General features: G+C 41.6%; 2 protein-coding genes across 3 annotated transcripts in view; both read left to right on the forward strand.

The window, feature by feature from the left end:
* On the forward strand, positions 3,526–4,467 carry LOC106507712 (translation initiation factor IF-2-like). The gene is made up of 3 exons (XM_021100054.1): positions 3,526–4,019; positions 4,075–4,372; positions 4,429–4,467. The coding sequence occupies exons 1-3, from the start codon at positions 3,526–3,528 to the stop codon at positions 4,465–4,467; spliced, it is 831 nt and encodes a 276-aa protein (XP_020955713.1).
* Positions 3,725–14,538, forward strand: part of BAZ1A (bromodomain adjacent to zinc finger domain 1A) — a 100,344-nt gene continuing 89,530 nt past the window's right edge. Inside the window, 2 exon segments of one of the 2 annotated variants that reach the window (NM_001244159.1) lie at positions 3,725–3,969; positions 4,429–4,599. In NM_001244159.1, the coding sequence (NP_001231088.1) occupies positions 4,487–4,599 (113 nt within the window). In that variant the 5' untranslated portion in view covers positions 3,725–3,969; positions 4,429–4,486. 2 annotated transcript variants of the gene reach the window in all.

A 14,538-nucleotide genomic window follows, 5' to 3' on the forward strand; every position in this document is an offset into this window, starting at 1 on the left:
CATTACTACTTCAGCATTAACAATCCAATCTCCTCAAAGCATAGTAGTTCTCAACCTTGGCAGTACATTAGAATCACCTGAATAGACTTTTAAACACCAAATGCCTGGGTCCCTACTTCTGAAATTGTTTTAATTGGTTGACACCCAGGCATCAGTGTCTTTCCAAAACCCCTTTGGTGATTTCAGTGAGCAACTAAGGTCAAGCCCTACCATCCTAATACTAGGCCAGTGATTTCAGATATGAAGGGAAACATATTCATTGCTTCCAAAGAACAATGTATATAAATCTTTTATAGGCAAAATGCCATGAATTAGAAAGACATTAAAAAGAGAACATAGAAGAGCTGAGACAGGTGTCAGAGATACTAAAGCAAGAGTTATGAAGTTGAAGATATTCTTTGTATGTATTTTTAAGACATCATTCTCAGCTATACTTGTATAACTGCAACTTAGAGGTGAGGGACATGAAGTGTTATATTTGTTAGATATGTTAACCGAAGCACGGAGATAGGATTTGTCAGCTCTTCAATTAGATTTAAGATTCTTATCACCCCTTTTGCTTTCCTGGATAATTCTCAATTATTATTATTATTTTGGCTTTATGGGGCCACACCAAGGCATATGGTGGTTCCCAGGCCAGGGGTCTAATCAGAGCTGTAGCCGCCGGCCTACGCCAGAGCCACAGCAATGCTGGATCCGAGCTGCGTCTGCGACCTACACCACAGCTCATGGCGACACCAGATCCTTAACCCACTGAGCCAGGCCAGGGATTGAACCCGCAACCTCATGGTTCCTAGTCGGATTCGTTAACCACTGAGCCACCAAGAATTATTATTTCTGATCATGAGTAATATATATAACTTATCCCCTTCCACATTTTAGCAGTTTAGGAAGGATTTCTAATGTTGTCTTAGCTTATTTATAGATACAGCATGAGTAGAGTCTACAAGAAAATTAGATATTATGGAAAGAGCAGTGTCGTCTAAAGAAACTAGACCAAGGAGTCAGGGGCCTAGATTTCAGTTCCTGGGCTTCTGTTTCTCAGCTACAAAATGAGAGAATTAAGAGTTCCCAAAAGTTTCTTTCAGTTCTGAGTAATTACTGTCTCACCAAACCACCTAAGTAAAGCCTTTTTCAACCAGTCAATAGAATACAGGAAAAGTATTCTAGCTCAAGCTTGTAAAACATATTTCATAATCTTGTTTTGTCTTTACCTAAAGCAGTATACTTTCTCAAATATGTAAACTAGGTGTTGATGATATTATGTCCTGCCTAACTAGTATATTTACATTTTACATATAAGTGGGGACCACTGGGGTCTTTACACAAAGGGATGACAGGGTGTAGATGGTTGGATCTTGAGACTATGGGGCGTGGGGGGATATGGTGGAACATGAGCTTTCTGTTGCCCTTCACATTATGCCCTGTGGATGACTTAATTTAAGACCGACCGTGGGTTCCCCTTCTATAGTTTCTTTCAATCTTTATTACTTCTCTTTTTGCATTACACTACTTATGATCATCAGGACTCAAATAATTCTTGTATCTGTTATTTGTCTTTACATCATCTCTTCCATATAAGATTGTACATTTTTTGAGGCCAGGATAGGATACATTTGTGTTGTATCCCTTGCATGAGGAAGTACAGTGACTTGGCACATAAATGGAGGAAAAATGTTTAACTTAATTGTTAAGGACTTAATTTCATTGTTTTCTTTTTTCTTTGTGATACCTTAACTTTTATAGTTTACAATATATCCATTTTTTTTCCACACAAAGCCCTATTACATGACAGCATCCTTTACTTTCTGAATATAGCAAGTGAGTTTTCACTCTCAATGGCCTAGAAGTAATAATTAATAAAGCAAAGAGGTGATCATGACACCAAAATATGAAATAAATATTAGGTAAGCTTTTAGTAGTAAACGTGTAGGATAACTTTAAGAGAAGTGTTATTTTAAGTTAGCTTAATATGCTATCAATTCGATCAAACATTATAAACACATAAAAACTAAACTTTTTAATGTTAGTTATTTACTGAACATGTTCTGAAATAATAACTATGAATCAAATTAAAATCTTAGTGTAACTGAGAGAACTGGGTTATGATGGTATTGAAATTTGAGTATGGTAGTAGGGAAATTGAGATGATAGTGTTTTTTCAAGTAGAATAAAATTTCAATTTTAGGTTAGTACAAAAAGAGAATCCAATTCTTTAAAAAATTGTATTTAATAGAAACAAAATCAACATTACTATTTTTGATCATGATTTTAATGAGATTTTAGCGGCTTAACAAACAGACCTAAGGAATATAAATACTATATATTCAGATAAAATTTCACCCATTTTTAGCTTGAGAGTTAAGTTGGGATTTTGAACTGTGAGAGCGATGCTTCAATATTGGTTGAAAATTATCCATCCTCCTTGTCCCTGTTATGAGTCTATCTTTGTTGGCTCTAAGTTTTTCACCTGGAAAATTACTTTCTAGGTAAGGAATTCTATAGTGTCACTCAGTGTACTAGTGGGTGGCCAGTTTAAAACTTCAAATCTTTGAGTGGGTAATTTTTTGAAGTTTATCCAGAGGAATATACTTACTAACCCCTGAAAGTATGTCCAAGCCTCTTTGACTATACACTAAGATGCATTAATTTTATTAATGATTTTTGAATCACAAAATTTTTCTAGCCACGTAAAAGTATCTTAAAAGAAGTTTAAAAATGACAACTCTTGAGATTTGAATAGATCCCTTACATTTTCTGCTCCAGTACACATATGTACTTAATTTGAAGAAACAAAGATGATCCCACATTGTTTCTACGACTGAGATCATTTCATAATATTAGTAATTAGTTACATCCTTTGTTGAATGGCTGCTCTTCAAATTGTCTTTTAGGCCCATTCTTACATGTTAATATGCAAGTAAGCAAATGTCAAAGGTTGTCGCCAAAAAGACCATTTAATATAAAGCTGGCAAACATTTAAAGTTATTTGTAGTTTTGGAAAATTCTTTTAAATTCGAAAGTCACATTATATCATTAAAATTAGTTTCACATATGGAAATCATTGATATGGGAAAGTCGTTTTAGGGAAAATTTCACTAGTAAATCCACAATCTTTAAAATTCCGAATTATTGAATTAAATACTGATCCCTTGCAGAATGTTTTCAGCGCCGTATTCTTCTAAATACTACTTTTTAATTTAAATACGAGGGGGCCCTATAGGCATGATGACATTTTCCGACATACTTTTTTAGGTCTTTGAATTGTCCTTAGTAGTAAAGAGCATTGCTGTCAAGAAAGGTATTTTCAAGGTGAAGGTTTTACATAAGCAAATTATTTTTTAGACATGAGAACTCTAATTTTGAATTAGAAAATATCAAAATATTTTCCACTTCTTATTTCTCCTCCCTCTTCCCTTCCTTAAAATAAAAGTTAAATCTCAATAGGACTCCTTTTCCCATCGCGGAACCAAGCGCTGGTGCCAGACTTGAAGAGGAAGGCTTTACTTTGTTAGTCGCGTGTTTATGAAACCCCAGCGCTCTTCGCAGATCTTTGGGTTGATAATCGCAAACATGGAGGATGCTTCTGATTCTTCACAAGGGGTTGCTCTATTAATTAATAATGTAGCTCTCCCAGGCTCTCCGCCGTCTCTTCCTGTATCAGTGACAGGCTGTAAAAGTCATCGAGTAGCCAATAAAAAGGTAGAAGCGAGAAGTGAAAAGCTCCTCCCAACAGCTCTTCCTCCTTCGGAGCCGAAAGTAGATCAGAAACTTCCCAGGAGCTCGGAGAGGCGGGGAAGTGGCGGTGGGACGCGATTCCCCGCGCGGAGCCAGGCCGTGGCAGCGGGAGAAGCGGCGGCCAGCAGCGCCGCGGGGCCGGCGGGAAGCGACCCCCCGGGGGGGACAGAGCCTCCCCTCGCCGCCTTTGTAGTTGAGAAGGTGGAGAAGTGGCAGCCGGCGTACTTGCAGGTGAGGGGCTCCGTGTGGTCGCTCGGGAGCCGGCCGACGCCGGCAGCGAAGTGGAGGAGAGCGGGGGAACAAAGCGGAGTGACTCCGGGGTCCGCCCGCAGCGAGCTCCCTCGCGGCGTCGGGCCGGCCGGCTGCGCGCCGAGCACGTTGTGAGCCCCGCGGCGGCGGCGGCCGCGGGCTGGGAGAGGGCGCGGGGGAGGGGGCCGCCGTCGCTCCCGCACTGCCCGCCCGCGGCCGGGCGTCCGGCCCCATTGTGAGCCGGCAGCCGGGCGTGCGGAGGTGGGGCGGCTCCGCTCTTTCGATACCCCGGCCGCGACAGGAGCGACCTCGGCTCCGGTGGCAGTCGCGGCGCGTCAGTCACACAAAAGGCAGTCGAGCTTCCCCGGCGCGCGGACCGGCCCACGCCGCCGCCGAGCGCTCCCCACCTTACCGGCTTTCCTTTCCCTCCAATTTTGATAGGGAAGCGGGGCCGGCGCGGGCGGCCGAGGGTCCGGGTGAGCCCGCGGGCGGACACGAGATGCCGCTGCTACACCGAAAGCCGTTTGTGAGACAGAAGCCGCCCGCGGACCTACGGCCCGACGAGGAAGTTTTCTACTGTAAAGTCACCAACGAGATCTTCCGCCACTACGAGTAAGGGCCGGGCGCGGGGGGTGCGAGGGAGTGTGTGGACTCTCTCCCCCACGTCCTTTTGTCTCTTTCCTTATTCTCGCTCTGGGCTTCTGGTGGGGCGACGGGAAAGTGACGGGTGGTCGCGGGCCCGCGTTTCTTTGGCCCCCGAGCCCAACCAGTGACTGCGCGGGGCCCCCGGCTGGCCCCACTGGCCGCGGCGCGCGTGGGTAGAGCCGGCCCGGGCAGAGTAGCCTCGGGTCCCAGGCCGGCCGCGGGGACAGCTTCCAGTCGCGGCAGCCGCCCGGCAGCCGAGCGGCGGAAACTCCCCGCCTCGCCCCTCCCCGCCGCGGCCACACGCGCGCTCCGGGGCCAGTTCCGGGATCCCCGCCTGGCGGCCGAGGGGATCCCCGCTCGGGTCAGCGGCGCGGAGCCGCCGTCCCCCGGCCCCGGGAGGGAATCCCCGCCCCTGGGGGCAGGAAACGGCCGGGCTGGGCGTTGTTTCCTTGGTCTGGAGTAGAGCCTGACGTTGGAGCTGCCTAGGGTAGGGGCGGGGGCGGAGCGGAGTTGGGACTCGGGGAAGGAGGGGGCTCCCCAGCGGGCCGGGGGCCAGGGGGCCCGGGAGAGCCTCCGCCGGCTGCCTCCGGTGTCCGATGAGGCTAGGCCTCGGAGTGTGCTAAGCGAGCCGTGCGCTCTGTCACCGCCTCTTCTTGGTGACTAACTCCCGGCCCCGGGGAACTCAGCGTCTCCGCCCCGGGAGACCGGGTGAGGAAGAAGTCGGGGCTGGGCGGGGGAAGAGGAGGTGCGGGAGAGCAGGGCCCCGGGCGCCCCCTCGTTTTCACTTTTGCGAAGCCTGGAGAGCGCCGGAGGGGGTTGGGGGAGGGGGTTAAGACAAGTTCAACTCCAACCCCAGTCAGCTTCTTCTTTATCCCCCTGCGCATGTGGGCCGCCTGACATGTGCCACTCGCTATTGTTTTGATATGAATCCGGAGGAGCTACTGCGTGTGTAGTTTCAACCCCTAAATTTTTAGGTCCTCGCCTGGTTTTTCCCAAGAGATCCTCTTGTCCCGTGTCACTTAACGACGGGGTGTTTTAGAGCTGTGTTTAAACAGGATCTCCAAGTGAGAACCTGAATTGATCCATCGCTGAAACAGCCTGATCCTCCCTCTTTCTTGTGCTTTATCCTCTCTACTCAGAAGGAATCCCTTTGTGGCTTAGAAACCGAGAGTTAACAGCAACCAAGTAAACTGTGTGTAGGAGGCACCTTTTCTGAGTGGGGGATTCACGGAGGGAGGGCTTCAGGCAAACGCCGCATCTGTCGGAGAAATGAGTAGTGAAGATAGAAAAGAGTTCTTTGGGGCTTCTATTTTAAGTAAGCCTTCTTTTTCTTCAGCTCCACAGAAGAAGCTACAGGTAAAACATGTGATATCTAGAGAAGTTTTTCCAGCAGACAGTACTTTTAAGTAGGAGTATACATCTTATTTTGCTCCTGTACAGACTTGTTTGTTACTCAAATAGAGTTCACTTTTGTAACTACTTAGGTGAACTTGGGTTAGGTAACTTGACAAGGATGATGTCTTATTTTTAAAGAGGTTTAATTAAAATCTTTGGTAATTGCTGATTTTTTTTTTAAAAATTGTGTTTAATGAAAGTGTCAACAAAATAGGAAATGGGCTTAAATTTCAAACCTTTCTCCCTTGGAGCAGTCTTATCTTTCTGAGACACTCTTCTCACTTGAGCAGGGTGCATGAATATGGCCACTATCCTTCTTGAATTAAACACTTTTCATATACTTAGGTTCTTGGTGAGGAACCTAAGAGTTGTTATAATCGTGGAGAATGCTAAAATGCCAAATAAAAGAAGAGACTTTTGGTATTCCAAACCTACCTTCCGTTAATATCCTATGTAGTCTTACGATTTTAGAGTTAAACAAAAAAAACTAGTTTTTTGTTTTCTGTTTTCTCTGTGCTGAAGTGTTTGGATTTTTGGAAATTACAGGCAGTTTAGGAGAGGCATAGTTTGGCAACAGAGCTATTTTGATCATTTATCCTGAGCAAAGCAAAACTATTGGTGTTCTTGGGTGTTAATGTTTATCACTTTGAATTAGCAAAATTGGAAGAAGACTGCCATTGTGTTAAAATTTGGATTACTTTCTCTTTCTCTCAGATGATTATGGAAAGAGATCTTTCTAAAAATGCATTCCTGGTCGATGGTATATGGTGTTCTGCAGATTATGGTAATCTGACCCTTGCCACAAGTCTGGAGAAACTATGAAGGAAACCTGTTTTCACTAAGACATTAAATCCTGAGTTGGTTTATGTAAATTTGTTTGAAGATTATTCTTTACATGCATTATTTTGAACACTTTCTGTTGTATTTGTCTGAAGATCACCTATTTGCTTAGGTTTTTGATTTCTTGAATATAACTTTAGAGAAAACTCAGTTTTAAAGAATTTTGCTACACCTCCCTGACCTTGTTCAGTTCTCAGCACGGTGCAAAGTAACTTTTGCCTCTAACTCTGGTTAGTAGAGGTTGCCAGTGACCTTTTAATTGCTAAGTCGTATTTTGTCTATCTTAATTGATATTATAGCCAACACTTCCTCCTTTGGCCTTCTAGCAGGAGTGGTCACCCCCTCCATTTTATCTAGTGTAACATCTGCAGTTATTGCACTGTAATGCAATATATTTATTGCATCACATTTTTTCTTTTCACAGACCCTGAGTTATTTGAGGCAGGAAAATGGATCCTTAGTGATTATACAGTACGAACTCCTTTATTTTGTTTGTTTTAACTATATGCTCTTTAACTAATTGCTAACTCTTGTTTGACTTGTTTTTCATAAGTAAAAAAGATTCATTAAAAATAGCACATTAACTTTAGATGAATGCATAAGCTAAGGAGCAAAAGAATGAAACTGGGCCACTGTCTTACACCATACACAAAAATTAACTCCAAATGGATTGAAGACTTGAACATAAGGCCTGAAAACATAAAACTCCTAGAAGAAAACATAAGTGGTAAGCTCCTTAACATAGATCTTGTGGTGATTTTTTGCATCTGGCACCAAAAACTAAAAAGCTCCTGCACAGCAAAGGAAATCATTAACAAAATGAAAATGTAACCTGATAAGTAGGAAAAAATATTCATAAATATTATATTTGTTAAGGCGCTAATATTCAAAATATGTAAAGAGCTCATACAACTCAATAGCAAAAAAACCAAAACAATTTGATTTAAAAATGGAGAGAAGATCTGAATAGGTATTTTTCCAGAGAAGAAATACAGAGAGCCAGCAGATGCTCTACATCATTAATTATCAAGGAAAAGCAAATCAAAATCTTGATGGGATATCACCTCACAAATGTTAGAGTAACTGTTATAAAAAAAGACTTGAGTTCCCGTTGTGGCTCAGCGGAAACAAATCTGACTAGTATCCATGAGGATGCAGGTTCGATCCCTGGCCTCACTCGGTGGGTTAAGGATCCAGTGTTGCCTTTAGCTGTGGTGTAGATTACAGATGCTGCTCAGATCTGGCATTGTTGTGGCTGTGGTGTAGGATGGTGACTACACCTCTGATTCGACTCCTAGCCTGGGACCTCCATGTGCAGCGGGTTTGGCCCTAAGAAGACACAAATAAGACTAGAGAAGTTCCCTTGTGACACAGCAGGTTAAGGATCTGATGTCACTGCAGCAGCTTAGGTAACTGCTGTGGCATAGGTTCAGTCCCTAGCCCAGAAACTTCCACATGCCATGGATGTAGCCAAAAAAACAAAAACCAAAAAAAACTCTAGAAGTAGAAGTAACAAGTGTTGAGGAGGATGTGGAGAAAGGGAACCTTCATGCACTATTGTTGGGAATATAAATTGGTGTAGCCATTATGGAAAACTGTATGAGGGCTCCTCAAAAAATTGCAAATAGGACTACCATATGATCCAGCAGTTTGACTTCTAGGTAATGATCCACAAAAAATGAAAACACTAGTTTGAGAAGGTATATGTACCTCATGTTTATTGCAGCATTATTTACAATAGCCAAGACATGGAAACAACATAAGTGTCCATTAATGGATAAGTGGGTGAAGAAGATGTGGTGTGTGTGTATGTACACTCACACACACACAATGAAATGTTCAGCCTTATAAAAGAATGAGATCTTGTCATTTATAGCAATACATATGGACCTCAAGGGCATTATGCTAAGCAAATACTATATGATCTTGCTTATGTATGGAACCTATGGGGAAAAATAATATATGATCTTGCTTATGTGTGGAACCTAGGGGGAAAAAAAAACAAGAAAAATGAAGCTCATAGATAAAGAGAATAGAATTAAGTGCATAATTTAATCTTTTAAATGAGATAAAAGTTTATTCTGCAATTTAGTTAGCTGACAATTTTTAGTTTTATTACTTTTTTTGTCTGTGGATTGTTCAGAAATGGTATAATGAGTTCTGAATACCAGAAGTTCTAGATTTATAGGGTAGGAAAATGATTTTTTTTTTTTTATCTAGTGACTTTAATCTCCTGAATAAAATGACCTTGTAAAAGCCATTTAGATTCTTGGAATTGGCTGGTATTTCTCATCTCCAAGTGAGTCACACTTTTCAGTAAAACATAGGAATCTCTCCTACAACATCACTGACAAACCAACTTATGTTTCTATCTGGCTTTCCAGTGAAAAGTGTTTTGCTACTTTATAAGGCATCCTGTTTTCATTATTCATCAGCTTACTAGTTAATTCAGTTCTCTCACCAGCCTTCTTCTACAGACGAGGAAGCTGGGGTTGGGAAGGAGGAGTAAGTCCAAGATCAGTGTCAAAAACCACTGTCTAGTGATTGATGACACTAGAATTGGTAGTCACATACTTAAGACTCTAGAGTTTGTGTTTATATTTAGCATCATGCAGTGCTTATGGAGAATTCTTCCTAATATTTGTTAAAGTTTGCATAAGTATTCACCAAAAGTATAGGGGCAGTGCTTGGAATTCAAGCTGGCTGCCTAGATCTTTGTGTCGGTACCATTATCTGCTACTCAGACACTTGACATTAACTATACCCCAAGTGATTGAGTTCTAGCTATTATATGTACAAATCAGAATTCCATCAATTCATAGTGGGGAAAAAAATGCTCTTCACTTAGACCAGTTCCCAAACTGATAATCAGCTATGTATGAAATCTAGTTGTTATCAGAGGGCTCTTTGGTAAGCATAGTTTTCAAGGAAAGTTGGATAATCTTCACAACTAATGTCTTCAAATTAGGTGTTCAGCTCCTCTTTAGGAGTCTGCCACATGGCCCAGATATTTGGGTCTATGAGTCCTTTTTTTGTGGGTAGTATAATAGATTCCCAAATGTTCTTTTTTGGCTTTCACCTTTTGTCTGGTTAGCAGGCTACCATGTTTCTGTTCTTCAGACACAATATATATATATCAGTTAATGTATAACAGGCCACCCTAAAACTTAGTGGCTCAAAACACCCATTTTATTTGCCTACTATTCTGTGGGTTGCCATTATGGTTTCTGCTGGTCTGTCTATGCTCATTGATTTAGCTATAGTCAGCTGGAGGATTGGCTGAGGCTAGGTGGAGTAAGAGGTGGCCTCAGTCATGTGTCAGGGATCTCAGCTGGGATGGCCTTTCTTTCTGTGTGTTTTCCAGCTTTATTGAGATATAATTGACAAATAGAATCATAAGATATTTAAAGTGTTCTACATGATGATTTAATATACTGGGTGGCATTTCTCACCATATGGTCTTTCATCCTCAGAAGGCTAGCTTGGGCTTCTTCATGTGCTGGTCTCAGGATGCCAGGAGAGTGAGAGTGGACATTTCTCAATGTCATTTTATATTTTGGTGATCAAAGCCAATCTCAAGGCCAGCCCAAACTCACAGAGTGGTGAAATAGACTCCACCTCTTGTGATAAGAATATGAAAGTCATTTTTAAGGAGCCTGCACTCCCTCAACCCTCTGCAAATAACCTCCCACTCAGCAATTAAGATTTTATACTTGGGTCATCCAGATTAGAATTGAATGTTTGCTTATAATCCCTCTGTAGTTAATCCTTTTCCTAACCCCCTTCCCAATCCTGAACTTTTCAAAGATTCTCAAGCCTTGTATGTGTTCCTCTGTGTTCCCCTGACGTTATTCCTCTACCATACAGGTTATTCTGTGTATTCTATTATCTCTTTACAAATATAATACTTAAACAGTAAGAATTGATACAGTTTATTTAGGCACATGATATTATCTTAATTTCATATTAACTGTTTATGGAAGACATTATTCCCATTTTATAGAAGAGAAATTTAGGTTAGATGAAAGTCTGTGTAACTTACAGTCATGTTGTACAAGTGGTAAAGCTGAGATTCAGGCACTTTTCTTTCTTCTTCCCATTCATATGTATACTTTCTCTTTTTAGATACACATAAAAGTAAATGTGGACTATCAATGAGAAAATGTTTATACTTGAAACTGTACTTTGGAAAGTCTTTGGAGATACTGAAATAGTCTGTCCCTGTAGTGAGGAAAGAATGTGTGTCTATACACAATGGCATAAATCACATGTGCTATGGAACTCATGTAGTGGGAACATAGAAAATGGAGCTGATAACTGCTGGAGAGTTGAGGAAGCCCCCAAATAGGAGATACCATCTGAATTGGGTCCTGACAGATGGAGCTGTGTTTCACCTTTGTCGATTTAACTTAAGGTTTAATGTCTAGATTTAAAAAATCTTTATTGCTATTGCTCACCTTAGAATCATCTGCAGATTTTAGGAGCCTGCCTTGTATGTCATTAAGTCTCAGGCAGTACTAAGTGCAAAGTAATAGTTCATTAGAGTATTTATTAAACTAAACTTTATGTATATGTATATATCATTTTTTAGGGCCACACCTGCTGCATATAGAGGTGCCCAGGCTAGGGGTCAAATCGGAGCCACAACTGCCTGCCTACACCACAGCCACAGCAACTTGGGATCCAAGCTGTGTCTGCGACCTGCTCCACAGCTCACGGCAACGCTGGGTCCTTAACCTACTGAGCAAGGCCAGGGACGTAACCCGTGTCCTCATGGATACTAGTCAGGTTCATTAACCACTGAGCCACAGAGGGAACTCCTATATTTTTAATTGAATTTTCCTCCTGTTGATGAAAAATGTGAGAAATGTAATTTTCATCTGTCATTTCTCTGTTTAACATAAGGCATGTTTAGTCTACCATGCCTGTTATTATCCAAACCCCATGCTCTTATAACCCCTTCAGTGGAGGAAATTGTTGGGACAACCTGTGATGTCTTTTAGCAGTTAATACTTTTCTAAGTTTATAAACCATATTTTCCATCTTTTGCAAACCATATGCTGTTTAAGTCAGAAATTATATTAGTTTTTAACCTATGGCTACATTTCTCAGTTACTAATTATTTTGTGGACAGGGGAGTTTGCTTATGTCCCTTGGATCTTTTCTGTGGTGTTATGCTGGCTCGTTCTTGTATTATGACCAGTTAATATTGTTTCGGCCATTAGGTAAATAGAGTACGCTTTGGATTTATTTTTTCCGAATTGTAGTTGGTTTTTGGTTTTTATGTCAGTTCATTCTTAATCTTACTATGCTAGGTTTTTAGTTTTCCAAATACCCAGCAAGTTAACAGGATGTTGCCTTTTCTTAATTTGTTTACTAGAGAGTTGGTTGACTTTGGTTTAAGAAGTGTGTTCTTACCAGTACTTGACCTGGTAACTCAGAAGCAATTTTTTCTTAGGAAATAATGGTAAAGGGCAGAGATTACCAAATGTTTTCTTAAAGGGCCAGATAAATATTTTAGGCTTTCCAGGCCATTAGGTGTCTGTCTGTTGTACCTATCCAACTCTGCAGACTAGTAAGAAAGCAGTTACAGGCAATAGCTAAAAATGTGGTTTGGTTCCAATGGTTGTGTTCCAATGAAACTAGAAGAACAGGTAGAATGCTGGATTTGACCTCCAGGCCAATAATAAATTACAGACTATAATAATCTATATTTGTTTAAACTGATATAAAGTAGTACTTTGCATGTTATAAATTTTTCTTCACAATAATAAAAATGTGCTTCTTGTAAAAGTGTCATTTTATATTTTTATAATATAGAAATTGAAGAGGCACTGTAACCTGTCCCCTAGAGTTCAGTATTCTTAACAAAATCCTACACATTTGAATGTGTATGATGAGTGGGTGAAGAACAGAATTATAGAAGTGGGCGTAAGTGAAGGTATGTAATGTTAGAGATGGTGCCGTGCCAGTAGTGGGTGTTGAAGAGAGAAAGCGTCTCTAGCTTTTTACCCCTTGCTTTGAAATGGCCACTGAAGTAGTGTGCCCTGCTTTCCTCCCCCTGAGGGTATATCTTTGTGCACAGCAGGGCTGTAACTTAACAACTTTGTAGAGTAGATAGAGGCTAAAGGAAACAAACAGTACAAACACTTTACAGGAGGCTGTGGAAACCTGGGTGAAGAAGGGCAGCTGGGAGTTCCCATCATGGCTCAGCGGAAGTGAATCTGACTAGCATCCATGAGGATGTGGGCTCGATCCCTGGCCTCACTCAGTGGTTAAGGATCCGGCATTGCCATGAGCTGTGGTGTAGGTCACAAATGCAGCTTGGATCCTGAGTTGCTGTGGCTGTGGCATAAGCTGGCAGCTACAGCTCTGATTAGATAGACCCCCGGCTTGGGAACCTCCATATGTCATGGGTGTGGCCCTAAAAAGCAAAAAAAGTAAAAGGGGGGGGGTAGCTGTACATCACTGGTTACTGACTATCCATATGTTTAGTGGAGGTTTTTGGTACTTGTGTCATTCCTGGTACAATGGTAACAAATCTGAATAGTGTTTATTGAAGCCCAGTCTATAGTCTGTCCTTCTGCCACTCGGCACCAAATAGTCCAGGCTATAAAATATGAACCGGCTGTGGCAAAAGCTGTGCTGCCCAAATGCAGGAACCATTCTTTGGCATGGGGGTTATTATGAATTTGAAATGTGACTAGTCAGAATTAAGATGTGCAGTAGATGTAAAATACATACTGGATTTTGAAGATTTGGTTCCCTCCACCAAGGGGAAAATTTTCAATATTGATTACATATTGAAATATTTTGGAATATACTGGGTTAAAGAAAATACATTATTGAATTAGTATCTCTTAAAAAATTTTTTAAAATATTGCCCTTAGGAAATTTTAAGTTAGGAGTTTCCATCATGGCTCAGTGGAAAAGAATCTGACTAGCATCCATGAGGACGCAGGTTCTGTCCCTGGCCTCGCTCAGTGGGTTAAGGATCCGGCGTTGCCTGAGCTGTGGTGTAGGTTGCAGACGCGGCGCACATCCAGTGTTGCTGTGGCTGTAGTGTAGGTCACAGATACGGCTTGGATCCCGAGTTGCTGTGGTTGTGGTGTAGGCCAGCAGCTACAGCTCCAATTCGACTCCTAGCCTGGGAACCTCCATATGCTGTGGGTGCGGCCCTGAAAAGACCAAAAAAGAAAGAAAGAAAAAGAAAATTTAAAGTTATATTTGTGGCTAGCATTCTATTTCTGATAGCATTGGCTTAGAGACTAGTTAATGTGTAAAATATCTAGATTTGAAGTATATTTTCCTTAACAATTGACTGTGGGTAAGGAGGGCTGAGTGTTTTTTGCAGGTTTTTGAGTGTGCAGAGATCAGCACCCCTTTCCCTTGTTGAAAGGTCACCAGTAGTACTAGATGTAGTTTAAATTATTAGAAATAGAGGAGTTTTCTTGCAATGAAGCTAGCTAAGGATCTGGTGTGGTCACTGCTGTGGCACCAGTTTGGATCCCTGGCCCAGGAACTTCCATATGCTATGGGAGTGGCCAAAAGAAAGAAATAAATATATTTCATGTACATTATGTACTAACTATATGTGGCTTGGGAAACCATCTTACAGATGTGTTTGTTTCTATAGAGAAAAGTTTAAAACTTTTTATAAAGCTTTTCTTG

This window comes from Sus scrofa, chromosome 7, assembly GCF_000003025.6.
Source record: "Sus scrofa isolate TJ Tabasco breed Duroc chromosome 7, Sscrofa11.1, whole genome shotgun sequence".
Lineage (NCBI taxonomy): Eukaryota > Metazoa > Chordata > Mammalia > Artiodactyla > Suidae > Sus > Sus scrofa.